Source organism: Melopsittacus undulatus, chromosome 1 (genome assembly GCF_012275295.1).
Source record: "Melopsittacus undulatus isolate bMelUnd1 chromosome 1, bMelUnd1.mat.Z, whole genome shotgun sequence".
Lineage (NCBI taxonomy): Eukaryota > Metazoa > Chordata > Aves > Psittaciformes > Psittaculidae > Melopsittacus > Melopsittacus undulatus.
Window position 1 is genome coordinate 123125848 of NC_047527.1, and position 19676 is coordinate 123145523.

The 19676-nt window shown below is 41.4% G+C and overlaps 1 protein-coding gene across 3 annotated transcripts in view; it reads left to right on the forward strand.

The window, feature by feature from the left end:
• DYNC1I1 (dynein cytoplasmic 1 intermediate chain 1) overlaps positions 1–19676 on the forward strand; it is a 189191-nt gene that overhangs the window by 85616 nt on the left and 83899 nt on the right. For all 3 annotated transcript variants that reach the window (XM_034061953.1, XM_034061959.1, XM_034061957.1), the window contains one exon: positions 16537–16626. In XM_034061953.1, coding sequence (XP_033917844.1) covers positions 16537–16626 — 90 coding nt within the window. The remainder of the gene's footprint in view (positions 1–16536; positions 16627–19676) is intronic.

The following is a 19676-nucleotide window of genomic DNA, read 5'->3' on the forward strand; positions in this document are numbered from 1 at the left end:
AGTGTATCTCTGGTATTCATTTCATGTAAGGATTTCTTACTCTACAAGTGGTTTGTGTCACTCATTTGTATAGAATATGTTTTGGTCCTTACAGTGTTAGTCAGGCTCAGCAGGGTGACTGATAACAGTCACCAGTTGAAATGAGAAAAATGACATGGATAGAGATGAAGGTTGCTGTTCACCAATATGTAACAAGAGGAAATAGCATGAATAAGCATGTTCATATTCAGCATTCCCAGGAAGCTTGGCACTAACAGCAAAGCTGCCATCATCCTGGTGTAGTCTTTGGGCCAAGGTTCTGGTTCAAATCCCAGCAGATCTTGCATTCCTGGTGCTAAAGACTTTGATTTGGTCACTTACACAGACTTCTGTGTAAGGTATCAGATGAAAATACAGAGCCCTGGTTTCAATTGTCAGCTCTGACACTTGGGCTATGTCTTTCTGTTGTCATGAGGATTCACAGTTTGAGTCTCTGCTCCAGGCTGAATGCCTTGATGCTGCATATTGCCTGACTGTTGACTTGCAATCTGGCACAACTGTGAGCCAGCTGTGATCTCCAGGTGCAGAAACTCAGTTGGGTGGTAACACAGCAAGACACTGATCTGAGCTCAAATCTCAGCTTCACAAGCCGTATAGATGTAACTGGTTGAAGCCACATGGCACAGGGAATGTGAGCAGACATCCAGACATGGCTAAATAGGAAAGGGTCAACAACATCCTGAACTGGGGATTTATGAAGTGGGAAATGAGAAACAGACAGGACAGACAAAGCATTAGGCCAAATGCTGAGGCATGGACTGACTTATATTACTTGTATATGTACCGACTTGTATAGTGAGTAACTGTGAGTACTGCAGCAAATACTACAGGAGGAAGTCGGGGTGGTAATGATATTTATGTGCTGTTGAGGAAGCTTATCTCCTTAACATTTGTAAAGAGCTCTGGAGCACACAAACTGCTAGATTAACCTGCACTGATTTTTCATCCATTTATATGGGAAGACATGTATTTATAACATTAATTCTGATGCATTTTTAAATGAGACATGCTTTACAATGTAATTAAGAAAACCTTCTTTTCACACGATTGTCAGCGCACACTTTTCCCACTTTGCTAATGCCTTCAATGCACAAAAGCCATGAAGAAAATCTTTCCGTGACATGATGGCATTACCAGCTCTTTTCAAGTGGGAGGACTGTACTCCTACACAGCAGATTTTCCCTGTGTTGTGGTATTCATGCAGCAAAGAGCTGTACTTCTGAAGGGTTTCTTGTTTAAGCTCTTTCATGCTTCTTGCCTTGGAGACTTCTTTTAGACTTCTAGCCAAGAGGAGGTCAGGAAGTGCTCCGTGCTGCAGCTTCTTTTTCTGTATGTGTTTCTATGTGGTTCTCTACAGATCCATGGAACACATTCCCTTCCATCTCTCTCCCTTTCAGAGTAGTTTATGTTTCATTATTTGCAGATGGAAAAATGACAACTTGACAAACAGGGGAGGATCTTTTTATTTAAATAATCATCATCTTCTTTCAGGCTCCCATGTAATGTAATGGGGTAATACTGAGAATGCAAAAAACGTTCAGATTTTATTTGCTCAGCATATGAAAAATGAACTTCCGTGAACATTTCTGTGTGAGGTTATTTTTAGCTGTCATTCTGCTGATGGAATTTGCCCATCTTCATGGCTTTCTAATTTGGCATTTACTGATGCCTTTAGTGCCTTTGATTTTAGGGGGCTGAGTCTGGCTTTGTAACGTTTGTATTTTCATCTCTTTTGTACTGCTTTTTTCATTGCTAAGTGCACAGAGTAACAACCAGGGATAAATTCAATCTTGAAAAAGCCACCAGGAATTCAGCAGCCTCAACCATCCCATCTAACCCAAGACACACAAGCTTCATTCCCCAGTTTTGTTTATACTTTTCGTACCATGATTTACAGCCAAAACACACTAGCCGTGCTTGCTCCTCATATCCCAATCACAAAACCAGGAAAGACTTTCTTGAACTGAGAGGACTGTTAAGCTCTTGTCTAACAGTTTCAGATTCATTTAACTGTAAGCATAAAGTTAATCACATTTCCCAGAGATCTGGGTGTGATCTCAGTCATGTTAATAGGAGCTCTGGAAAGTGGTGGAGTTTGAGGGCAATGTCCTGCCTGCTGTTTATGCCAAGCTGCTTCTCTTCTTTCCCTGCCATAACATTTCAGCGCTGTAGGGGAAAGCACTGAGAGCATGAGTCTGTTAGTCAGAACTGATTCAAGATCTTTCAGCAGCAAAAACAAGTGGTGGAGAAGGTGGGACTGGCTGAGGGAAGGGTTTGTCTCAGAGTGAGGTGATCAGCTCAGGGCACTGAAGAAAGGCACCAGCTGGCATTGCCCCACCATCATTCCTCCATCTTCCAACTTTCCTGGACTGTCTGTGTGAGGAGGCAGTGATTCCACTTTACTCCCCATGAGTACAGGGTCACTGACTGCAGTGCATTCCTATCCAACTGCCTGATCTTCTTGTGCCTAAAGCCAGCCTATTCTGCATGCAGCAAGGCTCTAGCTACATCACAGCAGTGGGGTTTGCAGAGCTGAGCTCAGGGATTATTAATTAAAGAGGACATCCTTCTGCTTTTCTGCACTACTTGCCCTTGAGCACAGTGGATGGTCTGACCACTACATTCGCTATTTCATTTTGCATTTGTGTCCACAGTAAGAAATGTAGTACACCGAGAGGTCTATTCCATCATTTCAGTTTTCTAGCATAGCAACTGGTCTTTGAAGAGACTTATGTTCATGGAAGCAAGCAATTATTTCAGAGCAGCATATACTATCATGAGTCTGTACTAAGAACCAGGAGCAAACCTTTAAACATCCCTGTATCCTATGTTATTACAATAGGTGTTTTTTACAGAAATTGATGTCATGGAATCAAAGCAAAGTGCTTCCTTTCTTTGTCCGTGTTTAGCTCTGAATCACGGTTGTTCCTGCAGCATAACAGAGTTTTGCTGTTATCTTCCACCTTCTCCCCCCCAGAAATCAACCCATAAAAAACCTGTCTGGATTTTAGCCACCTGGTTATAGTTAGTTTCTTATTTTAAAATAGCTTTCAAAATAGATCAGACATTACACCGTTAAAAACAATTTTCCCTGTAGGTATTGAATATCAGACAGGGCTTGTAGTAATAACCGATAGGTATCTAGAATAATCATCAGTATGGACTGAGACTACAAAGATCTGTCAATCACTGCATTTAACTTTAAACACAGATGATTTGAATTCGTGTTAGCAGCATGAGGAAGTCAAGAAGATGGAATGGTGCTGTTGGAGAAAAGATGATAGGATTACCTCTGCTGTTAGCCTTTCCTGCTACTTGTTTGAGATACTAAATCAAGGTGAAGTTTATGAAAAAGGCTACAACAGGGGTTTCTAACTCTTCATTCCTGCTGGGATTTTCCTATTATAAATCTGCTGTCAGAAATAAGTGCTTTACTTGTGGCTTAATTTTATGCAGGCACAAACACCTTAGTTCAACACGTTTTGCCAGAGACAATCTCGACTGTCTTAATGCAACAGAGTCCTCATTAATGGGGACCTGTGAAAAAGAAAAATACACACATGCTCTTTTGTCGTCGGTCATTCACGAGCAGTCCGATGAAAACTGAAATAAAACATAAATCCCGAGGTAATATGGAGCCAGTGTGGAGACATGAGTGTTTGAATCACACAGCTTATGTGAATTATCCATCTTGAAGAACATTACACTCCACCTTTTGAATGAAGTTTCATTAATGTGGTGGAAAGCTCACAGTTTGTATTTGTTCTGCTGTGGCTGCTGAATTTAGCACTGACCCCAGTGCTCACCCCCAAAGAAAACACCTCTGCTGTGGTGATTTTTCCTTTTTTATTCAACTATATAACAGTACAGGCCACTAAGACAGTGTTCCCAAGAAGCTCGTCAGAGTTGCTTGGGCAGTTCTTTCTCCGTGCAAGGGCAAACAAGAGAGATCAGTAGTACTTCTCTGACTTCAGAATGCATTTGTCCCATTCACTTGGTGTTCTGCACGAAAAGAAACTCCAGCCAAAACCAGGATCATGCCTGATAAAAATGCCTGTTTGCATATTTCCTCCAAATATTGGCACCATCTGGTGTACTGGGCTGTGTTTCAAATATGCACCAAGTAATTTGTCACTGGTGCCTGTTACCTTGCTCTTAGGACACGGTTGTGAAATTTACCTTCAGACACTCAGTACTGGAAGCATGACTTTAAGTTTGTCCTGTCTAAAAGAAATTAACCTGAAGTTGTAGGAGAGAACCTCAGATCATAGGAAAAGAGATTTTGTCATTGCTGTGGTGAGAGCCACCCTTACCCCCAACCCAGCTTGTGCTTCTGTGTTGCTTTAAAAATCCCAACTCAGTTAAGACTGTATCCCTTGGGCAGTGACAGCATTAAAGTCAGGCGCAGAAATAATCCCTTCTTCATGCAGTGCTGTGAAACTGCGTATTTCAGAATGCAATTTCATTCCAGGTTGAAAGAGGACTGCAATGTACTGGAACTCCACCTCAAGTAAAACTTTGCATTGTATTCCAGTCTGGCAACTCACAACATGTATGTTTTAACAAAACTGAAATATTTTCGTTTTGATTTGCTTCATCTCATATTGTAAAAATAGTCTGAAGGTAAAAGATGAGAAACATTTTTTAGTGGAAAGCCCCCCAAAAATCCATTCAGAAAATATGAAAACAAGCCATTTTGGTATTGCCAGAACTGTTTCTTCATCTGTTTTTTTTTTATCTCCCTGGTCCACAAAGAGAGTGGCACCATTTTGCAAAAGACTAAGGTTTTATGGAGCTGCACCTTTTTGATGGAATATGGCTCCAGTGTTGCTGTCTTTTGTGATTGGCTGTAGATGGAAGAGTCAACTGATGAAATAGAATGTGCTTTGAATTATCTCAGCAAAACGCTTCACTTGTGGTAAATTCATTGGCATGTATGCACGTTGTGTTTCCTCAGATCAGGATGACAACCTCATTGCTGGTTGGCTTGTGGCATCCCAAGTTAACACATGTAAACTTCGCAGCTGTGAGCTGTGTTACAATAGAAAGGATGTCGGGGATGAAGCCAGCAACTTCTTTCTTTGTTTTCCTCTTAAAAAAAAAGTCTGTGCAAAGATACTTCTTCAAGTGAAAGACTGAGGGAACATAACCCAGTTTATTTTATCTCATTTTCACGTGGCTGTCTTGACTTAACACTCCTGTCTGTAGCCAAGAGCTCCAGAAAGCTGGTGGAATAGAGGGTCTTTACGGTGTTCGAGCAGAAAAAGACGGATTTTGATTTACAGACAGCTTGTTGTGCAGCACTTCAAAGCACCCATTTTCCAAAGTGTGTCAGATATAAATGAGCCACAGAAATGATTTTCCTGGTGAGTCTGAACTGTGAAGTGGGAAAAGGGAAGCATAAACTGTGGCACAGTTTAATCTTCACATGTACCCCCAACTGCAGATGCAGTCTGCCTCTTCAGACATCTGAAGCTACTGAAGTCTGTTGAGCTTAAGCACAGAAAAGCATATCTGATCCTCTGAGCTGCAGTGGATAAGCTGGGGCTTAACCATAGCTATTGGGAACTTGGGGGTGGGGGCTGGTTTTTTTTTGGTTGTTTGGGGTTTTTTAATTAGTGTCTTACAACCGGAGTTCTCAGAAAAACCTTGAAGTGTTCACCTGAAAATCCAAACCAGAGGGCATTTCTGTGTCAAGCAGGTATCTGCAGGTGGGTATGGCTCTCGGCGTGCACAACCGCCCGCATTGCAAGTAGGGGATTTTTAGTATCTGCTTCAGGAAGACTGATGCCAGGGAGGCTGGAGAGGGGCCAGGAGGAAGGAAGAGGCCTTCGGGGGGGCAGGAGGCTTTGAAGTGTGACCCTGAGCAGAACCGGGGTGGGAGTGGAGGCGAGGGGCAGCACAGTGCAGTGGCTGTGGAGGCAGGGGAATGAAGGCAAGGGTCAGGCAGGAGGGCGTGCGGGCAGGGAGGCTCCCAGCAATGGGGACAGCATCCCCGGAGCTGGGTGCTCTCCAGGCAGGTTGCAACAAGCAGTTGGGGGAAACCGGCTGTGTTTTTTAACAGCTGGTTTGACATGAAGGAGCCTCCAAAGCAGCCCTAATCGCATGCCTCGGGGGAAGCAGTGGCTGAAGTATCAGCCTCGGAATCAGGAGACAAGGATTTTATTCCATCATCTGCAGCTATTTCAGGAGTGATTTCAGGCTGATATGCATTCACCTTGATTTCCCCATCACCGAAAGGTGTTGCTCACCTTGATACCCCTGAAACTGAGACACTAGAAGCGGAAGCCTCTCCTCTCCCAGTGCAGTAGGACAAAACCAGTGAAATTAAAACATGGCAAGTTCTAAACTGTCAGAGAGGACTCCTTTTTCACATGCCCTGATGCAAATCAGGGCTAACATCAGGGACTAAGGTGAAGTGGCGTCAGTGGGAAACAAAATTAAACGGAATCTGTTCTGCATCTATATAAGTAATAAGCACACACTTACTGAGCCCTGACCCAACTATCCTTCTGTAGTTTATTTTTTTTAATAAACCATTTTTTTGCTCATCTTTTTTAAGACAAATGTTGAAATGAACCTTTGCTCCTGTAAAATGTATTTGCCATATGACTAACGGTTATGTTTAAAGCACTGAGCGAAGGGTATGCATGTGTGTGTCAGGGGGACAAAGAGAGGGAGTCTTTGTGTATTTGCTGTGGTAATTGTTTATGACTATAGTTGTTTTTCCCAATTATCCTTTGCAATTGTAATGCATCAGCAGTTTTGTCTCCATTTCTCTCTGTTGAGGTTTGCGTATAAACGTAGGGATTTGTGCTCTCAGATGTTTAAGTTACAAGAGTATATGCTGCATCTTAAGCACTGGTTCTTTTATTCCTAAAGTGGCATAGAACAGCAAGAGAGAGATTTGTAGGGAAAATGGAATTAAAAGTTAAACCACGGTCATGCAAACAGCTATGTGGCCATACAGCTAATTTCAGGGCCAAAATGTTATTTTATGTCAAAAAAATAAAGGAGAAACTTTGAAAGGCCAGAACTCATGCTAATGCCTGCAGGAGAACTGAAGTCCAGAGTCAGGGCTGGAGAATTTGACCTAAAGCCTATTAGTGTGCCTTCACATACAGAGATACAGTGTGTCTGTGGAGAATTGATTTCTTCCACAGTAGCAAGATTTTGTAATATTGCTCAAGCAAAAGCACAGTGGAAAATAGGAGAGATGGCCTGTGAAGTATAAAGTCATTTGCACCTGGAATAAATGGGTGTATATGAGTGAAGTCAGTGCCTGTATGTCAGCAGTAAAAGTCTCACAGAATTTGCTTGGTCTACACTGAACTTAAAGTTTTAAGTATATAGTGCCCAGCTGGGGCAACTGTCTTCCATGACTGACCTCCAGAACAGGCTCTCTGTAAATGCCAGATACATCATCCGTGTGTATGTGTGTGTATGTGTGTGTTTAATATGAAAGCAGCTTTTGTTTTACAGTTGCTGCTAGTGCCATAGGTTGTGGGGACTGGTTTTCATTAACATACTTAGGCTTTTGTGATTTAACACTATTACATGATCTGAGTGCTTGAAAATGACTTGAGCAGGCACAATCCACAGTCTGCCACATGTCTCCGTGCCCTTTCCCAGGGCAGGAGTTGTTCCACACTGCTGGCACACTGTGATTTCTTCCAGCAGCACAGCAGAAAGAAATCCTCACAAGTTTCAGAGGCTGTGAAAACCTGCATGGTTTAGCAATGCCTTCTTCATCCACAAAAATGAAGGGTCTCCATGGCTTTATTCCTCAAGGATAATACCACAGCAGTTATGCTGTAACAGGTTATTTTAAATTTATGCTATTTGGTTTCGGAGCTAGAGGTCTGTAAATGCTGCAGTAAGGCTTCTGCTGTTCAATCATTATTTCATGTTGGCATTTTTATGTGAAGGCCCAACCATGGCCAAGAAAAGGAAGCTTCTGTACTTTTCTTTCTGTGTTATATCTTCCAACTGGAATATTTTCAAGCACAGTAGAATTGAACATGAGCTTTGAGGAGGGAGGAAGAGGAGAAAAGGGAGTCAATCAGCTAGAAGAGATGATGACTCCAATGGGGTACTCTGCAGTTTAGTTCTCTGGGGACTGAAAAATGCTTTCAACCAGTGAGATGTTGCAACAGTCCAAAAGAGGAGAGAAAAATCCATGTCTGGTCTAGACCGACCAGAAACTAAAAACAAGGGACACTTTGAATTCTGAGACTCTCACCACAACTGAAAACTGTGCTCAGGCCAAGTAACTGGAAAATCAGTTTCTTGGGTTAGAGAAATGCTTCCCTGAAGAATCAAAGGCAGCTTTCCATTTTAATTGGTAAAGAAATTATTGTATTCTGAGGCACTGATTCGAACACTTGAACCAGTGCAAAGGTTTGCAATCAGGGCTGTGAAGAGATTTGGGTACTTTCACATGCAGCTTATTGAAATGCTACAGTAAAACAATTTTTTCTGGGACATTTTCTTGCCACTTGGCCATGGTAGTCTATCATTTGTCACAAAATGGAAAAAATAAGATCTGTCTTCATACTGTACCAAAAAGAAGTCTGACTGCAAACACAAGTCAGGAAGAGGCATAGGGACTGAACAAAGTGGTGAAACCCTAGACCAGGAGATGGTTATGAGAAATGATATACCAGGAGACCTGAGAATCCCCCTACCAGAAGTAATTGAATGCAGTAATTGTTAAGGCGAGCTTTAAAAAGAAATGTTGAGTAAAAATTACTTACAGGGTGCTTGTTTTAAGAGGGAAGTGTAGTAAATTTCAGGACAAAATTTTTAAGTGGCAATAATACAGGCACAGCCTATGCTGTAGGCAAAATAAATTTTCTGAGCTAAATGACTGCTCTCAGTCAGCTGGGCTACAGTGTTTGTTTTGGGGGTGAAATATGTATTTCCTTCATTGCGCTGGTAAAGGAGTTGCTGAAGCCTGAGAGGAGGACTCTAGGGATCTGGTCGTAATGCCTGGCAACACCACCTGCCTCTTATGAGATGAGGGGGGAATCTTTGCAGAGATTTGCGTTGTGGAACAAAGGATGTGATCAGAAAATGCTTGTTAGGTGTGCCCGGCAGATGTGAGTAGTACTTCATTTTGCAAGAAACCTTAGTGCTTTTTCTCTTAGTCCTGCACTTTTAAAACTAGTGTGTTGTTACCAGTCTACTGGCTCTGAAAAATATTAGGCTAAATATGTTAATTCCAGGAAGAGTGCCCTGTAATCTTCTGGATTAAAGCAATATATGTGTTAAACATTGTATTATTTTATGATTACATTTTAAAACAATATTTTCTTCAGAAAGAAAGAGTGAGTCAATATACTTGAGTCTGGTAAAAGTAGCATGACTCATACAGCCTGTATTTTATCAACATGTGAAGCCTCTCTTTTCCGAGAGCATCACAGCTTTTCAAAAGAAGAATGAAATCAAAGGAGCTTGGAGATGCTAGGCAGTCTGTTCTTATAGTGCTGTGCTTTATTCTAGCTCTTGCAGAATGTCAGTCAAAAAATATACACAGACCATTTTCTTCAGAGGATTAAAAAATGTATAGGTGGAAAGTGAAGGAAGAAAATCACATGCTTCTGTTCAAGTCTTTTTGTGGTGTTGTGGCCAAATTATAGTTCCAGGCATTCATTCATCCAATTTTACCCTTTCTTTTCCTAATGTTCTCTTTTCACCTGATGGCCATTAGAAGGCACAACTTCTCTGTATTAGTTCATAAGAACAAGATGATACGTTGGGAATATGCCATATCAGGATGGGGAACTCTAGAAGGATAAAACAGAACTTTTTAATGTTCCTGCAAAGCACATTTAAGTATCCTTTTGGATAGGGGGCAGAGATGCCTTGCATACATACCAATCTTGTATGCAAATATTCTTGCAGGCTCAGGCTCACATGAAATTCTCATCTGAAATTTGTTGCCTGTTGCGCAAAGCTTCGGCCAAGATCTTTTCACTTCTGGGTTTTTTTGGGGGATTTTTGGTATTCAGCAGTGAGTAGTCATCCCAGATTTGGGGTACCCAAATACGTTTTAGAAGGCAGCTGCCTATTACCAAGAAGAGCCCGCGTGCAAGAATATTTCCATCTGGGATGACTAACATGTGCCCAGTGTACGTCCAGTTTCACATCCCACTCTGCAAAAAAAAAATCCACTGATGAATTAATTCTCTTCTTGCTTCAAAGGGCAGTCAAAAGATGAAAGTGAAAAACTGGACATATTTCAAAAAATTACATTAGATGAAAAATAGGTCATTCTGCCAAATTGCAAATCATGGATTTTCAAAAATGTGAAATGTCAAGCAGTCCTATTTGAAAAAGCATGTGTTCTCTTGCTTGTTGCATATTTTGCTAGAGATGGAAATAATGTATTCAGAAATGAAAGAGAGCCTTTTAACTCCTTCTCAGGCTAATGCCAACAATATTCAACTTGTTTGATCCAGGCTTATGTCAATATAAAAATTATGCATTTGTTCATCCTGAGTTTGTAATTCTTTCATAACAGAAACAGCAAAATTAGTTTGAACAGTTGTAAATATAAAATTGATACAACAGTTTCTGGTATTTCATAGTTGCAAATATCAAGCCTGCGTCTTGTGAAGACACTTGATTTTATTGAATATGTCATATGCACAGCTGATATTTCTCATGCAGTGATGTTGATGCTGATATAAAACCCCATATAATAACCCACTGGCTTCTCATATATCAGTGACTCAGGCAATAAAATATATCATTGTGATGCTAATTAAATTGCTATTTTAAAGACGTGTCTTTAATAAAGGGGTTGTTTGTACCTACCTGTAATTAAAACCAGAGCTGTCAATCTAATTTAGTGTAGCTGTCAATACTAAACACAATACACAGAAGCTGCAACATCTTAGCTAGTCTCAGAGGTGCAGATCTGAGGAAGTGTAAATCCTCCACCCAAGAAGAATGCACAACATGCTGCCTGCTGTTTAACTGGTGGCACATATATTAGCAGGGCAGAGGCCTATAATTACATATATATCCTCAAAAAAATTAGCTATTCAATAAAATATTTGAGCAGCACCAGTGCTAACTGCCTAAAACTGGCAATCCAAAACTCTGACAACCAACAAAGAAAATGTTGACCCAAGCAAAACAGTATTCATCTCAAGTTAAAACCCTATGCCAGTGTCATGTGCAGTCCTCTTAAATGTAATTACTGTATTCTAGTTTGTCCTGAATGTGCATTGTATGTTTTTATATGCTGTAAAACCCTCAAAAGTCCAAGTAGGTAATAAATAGTCCAGCTCTGTAGAAATGCAGGGTCTGACTTTCTGAGATCATCTGTGCTCTCTGTGAACATCTGATCCAATTCAGCACATCTGGGTATTTCTTCTGCAGGTTCCAGGGAATTAGCCACGTGTTTACAGGGCTTCCCTCTCCATTTATTGTGATTGCAAAGTGATGACCCATCCTTGTGGAGGCCAGGGCAAAGGCCAGGCATAGAGAAGGCTGATTTGGAGCTAGTAGTTGGGTAAAGTTCAAAAATTAGTAGTTTACATGCAGCTTAAACAAAACCAGGTTTGTAGGGAGAGGTCATACTTTTTTATTAGAGCAACTTCTTTTAGACAGACAACACCACTTCTGGTCTGGAACAGAAGCAGGAGTCTTCAAGCTAAGTCCATGCTGAGAACAATTGCTCTGCTTTTAGTTCATCATGTTAAACAAAGCAGTGTTTGGACTGATTGACCATCTCCTAGAGCCTGGAGAGTCATCAGGCTCTGAGTTAAGAAGAAATGGTCCAGCTATGCTGGCTCCACCGGCTTCATCAAACATCTTTAACCTAAACATTTAATGATCATTTCATTGAGGAATTATTTATTTACAGTAAAAGGGAGGGTTGCCTTAGCAGGCATGACTCTAGCCTGAAACTCAGAGGCCAGCTCTCTAGTCTTCACTCAGCTTCTGATCTACTGAGTGGGTCTGTCCATCAGCTTCTGTGTGGTAGATGGGAGTAATACAGCTGGCCTCCTCACAAAGTCCTTTAAGCTCTACAAAGGAGAAGTGTTACACAGCAGCTATACACTTCTTCATTACTAGCTCTTTTTCATGTGGTTCCTTTAATAGACATTTAAGTTCTGATTTAGATCTTCTGAACAAGGTGCAGCACTGCTGGTGCTAGTAGTACCTCTGCGTCTGCCAAATGTTTGCAGAAGACTACTATTGTGATGTAAGCAGTTAAAAATTTATTTCTCTAAACTTCCCAATGCCAGATAAGCTTTTAAATAGGGAAAGGCTATTTTTGTTCAGTAAATACAAGTGTCTTAACCTCCCTGGACAACTACTGCAGTGGCACATTCAATTGAGTAGGTACTTGATGTGGAAAACATCATGAAAACAAGTAACCATGTAGACACTCACTGATTCTCTAGTAAATGTACAATTAATGTTACCTTTTTCATACTTAAGTAAAACACAGGAAAATGAATGCTGAAGCATTTTCCATTACCCTGTAATGTATGTGTATGAGCACAGTCAAATGTATAAATCCATAACCATACTTAGGCATGACAGCAAACATACTTATGAACATGTGTAAGTATGCATACATTGGCATTAAATAGCATGCAATATTAAAATAACTATGTCGAGTAAACATTCAGGTTGCAAAGCCAAGCAACATTGGATATTCCAAAATGCAGGTTTCCTGGGCATCCTTAATTAGCTCTTTTGAATATGTATGATGATACAGTTTTAATTACATGGTAATGTGTAGGGGTTTTTGCCTTAACAGATTTTTGTTTCATCCAGTCAATGGGAGGCAGTTTTTTACCCCTTCTGATTTTTATCTTCTTCCATTTTGTGCTCTGGCCTCAAGTCTCATGTTAATGCACATGATCCAAGTGTTACACTGAACACAGAAAACATTAATCCCCTTTCAAGCCTTTGTTTTTCTGCTGCTTCCATGACAGTATCTTAATATACACCAAATCCTGATGAAAATAGCTCTGCAACACATCTGTGCAGGGAGAGAATACTATTATCTTCACAGTATTATTGCCATCATGCAAAAGCACTGAAGCACAGAGGAAGAAAGGGCAAAAATGTTGGACTGACAGCTTTCAGTGAAAGCTGAGAGAGCCATGTGGGAGCTTTCGCATGCATAGCGTTTCCCTAGCACTTTCTCCACTCAAAGCATGGGGCCAGTTGACTCCAGCTCTCAGCACTTCTGCATTTCAGGCCCCAGGTGTCTCTTGTTGAGCACCCAGAAATGAGGCCAAGCACTCAAGAGGGAGGAAATTCCAGAATGATGTCATCATGCCTACACTTGGGGAGGGGGAAGGAGCTAATCATGCCCAGGCAATCCAAATTCTGGCATTTGCTAACATTTTAGCATTTGGCTCACAACTCTATTACTCTTGTAGCTGAGTTTCTCTGCGTATGTGTGTATGTTTCTCTGTAAATAAATAAGGACATCTGAACTGTGTCTAATCTGCTAAAAAACTTGTGCACTGCCTTCACAGTAAAACTAATTTATGGATGTGTGGGCCCTTGGAAAAAGGCATGATATATGTTGTTGTAAGCTTTCTTATTTTTCCTGCTGCAATCAAATCTAGGGAAATCTAGGGAAACTTGGCTTTGATTGTTCCCAGAAGAGGAAAGAAGGGAAATAGAGATCTACCTTAATAGGTGCTGAAGTATCAACACATCTCCCTGCTCCAGCTGCACCTCAGCCATGCAGTCCTATTCTGCTTTAGCAACAGGAACGGGCTACAGGAAGGCTAATAATTTGACACCCAAAATCAAGAGGGTCAAAGACTTGGTTAAATTGGTTAAGTGGACAGGGTTAAATTGGCTTCGCTTAAATCTGAAAACCGCTATTAAATCTCAAGTTCTACCTTTGCTACAACATCCCTATCCATTACCAAATTACAAGTGAGTCATTAGAAAGCATAGCATACTGCCTTAAAAATCCCAGGATTTGCACTTAGGTATTGTTTTACTTTTTGTTTGCTGCCTGTGAGTTTTCTCAAACCCTTCCCTTTCTGAAACTTCCCTGCACCCGCTGGCAGGCTGGAAAGCAGTTAAAAATGGAACCTGAAATCCATATGTAAACAGCTGGCTCCAAGAGCTGGTGCTCTAGGGAATGAAAACTTGTAATGCAAGACTCACAAAACTCTTGTGGGAGTTGGCTTCATTAGGTATCTACCATAAGCATGTCCATGTGCATGCATCTGTACACCACTGCGATCCTATCTGTGTGTGCGTATGTACCTGAGGTTAGCAGAGTATTCACTCCCTGCTGCACTAGTCATTCCTCTCTCTCTTCTCACACTTCTCATCTGTTCTTTGAAACTGGGAGTGCCTCTCTTTTTCATACATCCCAATCTCCCCTAGTGCCACAGACCAATGGCAGAAGGAACTTTTTTACCCCTCCTGTGTATGTACAGTGGGAGAGCTCTTCTCACTGACTCTATGCTGACTGCATCAGATGTTATCTGCCTTTCAGCCAGTGAACAGGGCAATGTGTTACCCTGATGAACTGAAACAACCTCACTTGCTCTCTAAAAGCTCTTCTCTATAGCCCTTCTGTATAAGGTGCCTAGGGAAATGTAATTATCAAGTGAGGCACGAAAGGAAGTCATTGTGAACACCCTGCCTTTTCCCACTCTGAGTTTCATGGTCTGAAAAAGCCCTGATAAAGGGGTGGCATTCATTAGTAGTGCTTTTAATTCTGGAAATGCTTCCCCATCCATGCTGGGTTCCTTCTTCCTTCCCAGCCAGGGAATACGTGGTTATCACTCCTCCCTGATGGTGGGGAAGCAGAGCTTTCCCTTTCTCCTTGCTGCAGTTGCTAGCAGTACGGGAAGCGAAAGCAGAACTTAAGCCAAAATTTCCTCATTTTCCCAAGAGGGAAAAGCATATTTGTCCATGCTGAAATACTTCTTTACAGAATGTGACTAAGCCATACTCTCCAGCCAAGGTGTCATCTAGCAACATGCATTCTCTGGTCTTCTGGGGAGGGAAGTCCTTTGGTTGGTAATGCAGTGGAAATAGTATGGGGCCTATTACATTATTGAAAACAAAATGCAGCTGCGTGTTACTGCAACCTGTCAGCACCAGCATCTGCCCAAGAAGCCAGGACTGATTGTAGCCAGCGTTTTCAGAAGGTGCCAGTAGCCAAGCAGTTGGAGAAGCATGACATGTTGCATATGTTGCGCCCTGCCCACTTCCAGGCCGTGTTAACATGGCAGTATTAGAGCAGAGAGTGTGCCTGGAGAAGTGCCTTGTCATGAGGAGCTGTGTGGTGACAGGCAGATTGCTCAGGAAGCCCTGAAGGAACTTAAGTGGTTTTGCTGATGGCTGAATGCCCTAGGCCAGGACAACTTATGTTCTGTCATGCAACGGCCTGATCAAGGGCTCAGTGGTGTTTGCTATGCCTTGATGGCACATCAAACTCCAGAATCACTCCAAAATAATTCCACCATAGACCACAGATTTGCTTATCATAATTGTTAATTACTGTAACTCACTCTTTTAGGACCAGCTCTATTTTCAGTCTCTGTAGTTCACTGACTCTAGAAGGCTTAGCATCACTGCCCTCTCAAGAGTATGAGTGGGTTGGGTCTTGGCCCTGGGCACTGGAAATGAATAACATTGCTGTAGCTGAGAACAAGAAATTAGGGTTAGGTAGGCTCTGAGCCATTTTGTAGCATCGCTATCTTTCTATCTCTGCTGGTATTATGTTTTGGTCTGGACAATCAGAACCCTTGTAACTTCAGACAGACATCAAGGAATGAATGGTTTGCCCTCCTGAATAAAATGAGAACATGTGAGTGTTGGGAGAGAGAGGAAGAGAAAGAGCCATTTGCATAGGTCAGGAAAGGTCATTAAAACATCTGGTAGTGGTAACTGACATGTGTCAAATTTTAGTGTTCATTAAATTTGTATTAATGCAAGAATGGTTCCTAAGCTCCAAATGCCACTTTTGGTTGCTGTATTCCCCCAGCTGATGGTGATGACTTTTCAGAACTGTACGATGCTTGTTTGCTTGCTAGTGGCATCTGACCTGAGGTCAGAATTCTATTTAACCCCTTCCTGTAGGTCAAAAGACAAATTAATCTGGTGAGAATTGAATTGGAAATGAGGTGTCTGGAGAGCAGGTGTCCCAACCGTGGAATAACTGCCAGGCTGAAACATGTTTGCATCTGTTCTTATGCCATCCAAGAAGTCATCTCCGAGGTCAGGAGATATTCAGCAGACATCCGAGATGGGAAGTTGCTACAGGGAACAGAAGTGGCAGGTGCCCTGTGTTAACAGATTATCTTGCTCTCTTGGGGGAAAATGTCTGAGAGTATCACCCTGAGAATAAATGTAGACATTTCCATTCATTGTGCACTTTGCTTTACCTGTGTTTACTACCAGTTTATAATTGTGAAGAAGATACAACTTCCATCCCTTTTAAAGAGGAGAATCTCACAAATCTTTTTCTTCCTTTTTTTCTAGAGGATGAAGATGATGAAGAGATGGTGGAGCCAAAAGAACAGGATGACTTGGAGACGGAAAATCAAGACCAGAAGCAGGAAGTGAAAGAAGGTACTTTAAGAAATGAAAAGTATTTTTATTTGCTACAGCTTTGAAAGGACTGAATCCTGCAACTAGTTATTTTCATAGGTGGATTTGATTATTGAGAACACTGCAAAACTGAAACAGTCACCAGTTTTACTGATTCAGAACCATGTGAATGGCATAAGAGCAGAAAATTATGTCCCACCAACCCAGCTGGTAGGTCTGAGAAGCTTGTGAAAGGCACAAGACTTTGGCTGTTTAGAAGCTACATGTCCTCATAATTTGGGAACAAAGTAGAGATTCTTGGATTCCAGACTGGTGCTTACTTGTTCTCTGGCTCAAATAGCCTGCTTACGTAAAAAATTTAAAGTGTGAATGCCAGGCATTCCAGTGGCTCCTTAAAGTTCATTGGTCTTCAAAGTTACTTAGAGCCCATAACTGTCTGCTTGAGAAGGCCAAACTTAAACCTAGTGGTGATCAGGAATCCTCTAGCAGAAAACCATTTCACTGGAAAATGTTGACTGTCAAAATGAAAACTTCTTGTGGCAGCTGCCCCATGGGAACTTAAGGTCAAAACTGAAAGATGGGTAGGTCCAGCCCTTCTGTCCATTCCTCTGGATTGAGACTCGCCAGGTTTACAAGAGGCACAAATTCAGGTTACTGCTTCTTCCTTGTGCAGACATAACAAATTTGCCAAAGTCTTGCATGTCATATTCTGAGTGTCTTTCATTTGCTTCTCTTGGACCTTTTTTAGCTTTCGTAATTAGAAGAGGGATGTGAAATTTCATCTTCCTCATTGGAATTTGCTGGAGTATTGTCTGTTCTGCTGTGTTACTTTGAACAGTCAGTGTTTACCCCATGTGAAGTGGGGGAAAAGAGCTGAAACATCAGCAGTTCCAGTGTGAGAGGAAATTAGTGTCTTCTCCAGCATTTCTTAGCTCTATATTGCCAGGATTGCTCACAATGCTGTTTATCATCTTGAAAGTTAACTTGCTTCCTAAGGTGGAACCTAAGTCCTTTCTTGCTATAGTGATTATTATCAGGATGATTCTGTGACCCTGGCTTTGTTTTTCACGAGATAATCTCATTAGGGGAAAAACATAGGGTTATTTTACAGAGAATCACATGAAATTGTTAACTGTGACTTGTTAACTCCATTCTCATCCAAGTGAGTCTGGTGTGATTTACATCAGTGCCAAAAAAATATGAGTCTGGTGTATAGTGCCTACATGAACTAGCACACTGAAGTGAGTTGCAGTACCAGTCATGCTGGTTTGATTATAGATTGATCTTTCTTCCCTCTTAAGAGCATCACAGAAATCACCCAGTGCAGTGTCCATTGCTCTTTATGTCCTTGTAGAAACACGAGGGAGGAACTCACTCCTCCCACTCCTCATCCTTTCTCCCACTGCCTCCAGCCACCACTGCCATGGACAGAGGGGAGAGCATGAACAGTGGTCGCAGCAGGAAGAGGAATAACACAAGAGTCTGCAAAAGCAGAACTGAAGATATGACTTTCCAACCCTAAAATTCTATGATTCTATGAAGAAACATGGCAACATAGAAAAACTTACTTTTTCCTGAAAATTACATTTCCTCCCAAAAACTGTGGGGCCAGCTTGCATAATCTAGCGGCCACTGGACATAGCATGTATCTCTTCTAATGATGACAACAGTAGAAACAAAAAAATCCACTACCACTGTAGCCCATGTGTAAGCACTGTCCTGAGTTGCTGAATGTCCCCCTAATATTCAGCTTAGAGCTGATCCCATCCCCATTTACTTCCCCATAAAAGTAAAGCTAGCACTCATACATGGGGAGAAAGCACAAACTCCTGCACGAGAAGAAAAAAAATCTAAGCACATTCCTGAACTGATTTACTTCACTTTTTTGTGTGCTTTCAAGTTAGCCTTTTATGTATGTTGCTGAGCAAGCACCACTGCCAACATCTTTTATTTCTTTGTTGTGTTTTAAGTCCCAGGGCCATGTTCCCCTTCCCTGCTTAGCAGACCCCCAGGAACAGTAGATCAGCTGGGCTAAAATAGCACTAGTCTCAGACACACAAACTGCAGGCTGAAACAGCAAGGCACAGCTTGTTTTAGCAGAACCGGCTTTGTGAGGTGCTAACACTTGACTTGGTTCAAGGAAGAAGAAGACATTCGCGTTACCTGATAGAAAGTGAACTTCACCTGCAGTATGTGTTTTGTTCGATAAAATAGTGGCATGCTGATGACGGATATTAAATGCTGTGAAATCAAATGAAGCATTCGTCCCCAAATTGACAGGGAACAGAGTCCCATTTTTTAGCTTTTGGTGTCATTCTCTCCCTGTTGGCTTTAGCCCTTTTGCCAATAAAATCCTATTTTCTTCTCTGTTGTAATCACCCTTTTCATGTTCTGAGCAACATTCAGAGTTTGAAGCCATCGTCTGTGTTTCATGGAAGTGATTAAAACCATGTTACAAGTCAAACAGGAGTTTAGAACAACATTTCCTGTCAGTGCTGCACAGTGCTGCTCTTAGAATTAATAGCTTTTCTGCAAATTAGCACATAATGGGTTAAAAGCATGTTTATGTTGGCATTAAGTACTCTGGCTTCTTTTTCTCTGCAAGGCAAGACAATATTTTGCAAACTTTTTAAAGAATCTCTAATAGATATTATAGTGGCGCCATTCACACTGCTATATAGTAGTTAAGGCTGTGTCAGCACTTCCATTATGAATCCTGTTTTTCAGGGATTTATAACCCAACCGTAAAAATTTGCTCTGGGCTGAAATTTGGTTTTAGCTCAGGGAGCACATTTTTTAACAGATTAAAAAAAAATCAGAGTGGCCTTTTTTGAGTTACAGGAGTGTAAGAAAAAAGAAACCCATGGGAGAGGGAAGTGCAGGGAGAGAAAGGCAGACAATGTTTTCATGAATGTAACTCGAAAATAGGTCAGGATAAAAAATAAAGCTTGGATCCAGTCTGTTCCGTCTCCCTCTCCCCAAGCCAACAGGGCAGGAGTGGTCTATTTTTATAATGGTATTTTAAGAGGAAATGTGATTTTTTTCCCCCCTCTGTGGTTTATAGGTAGTCC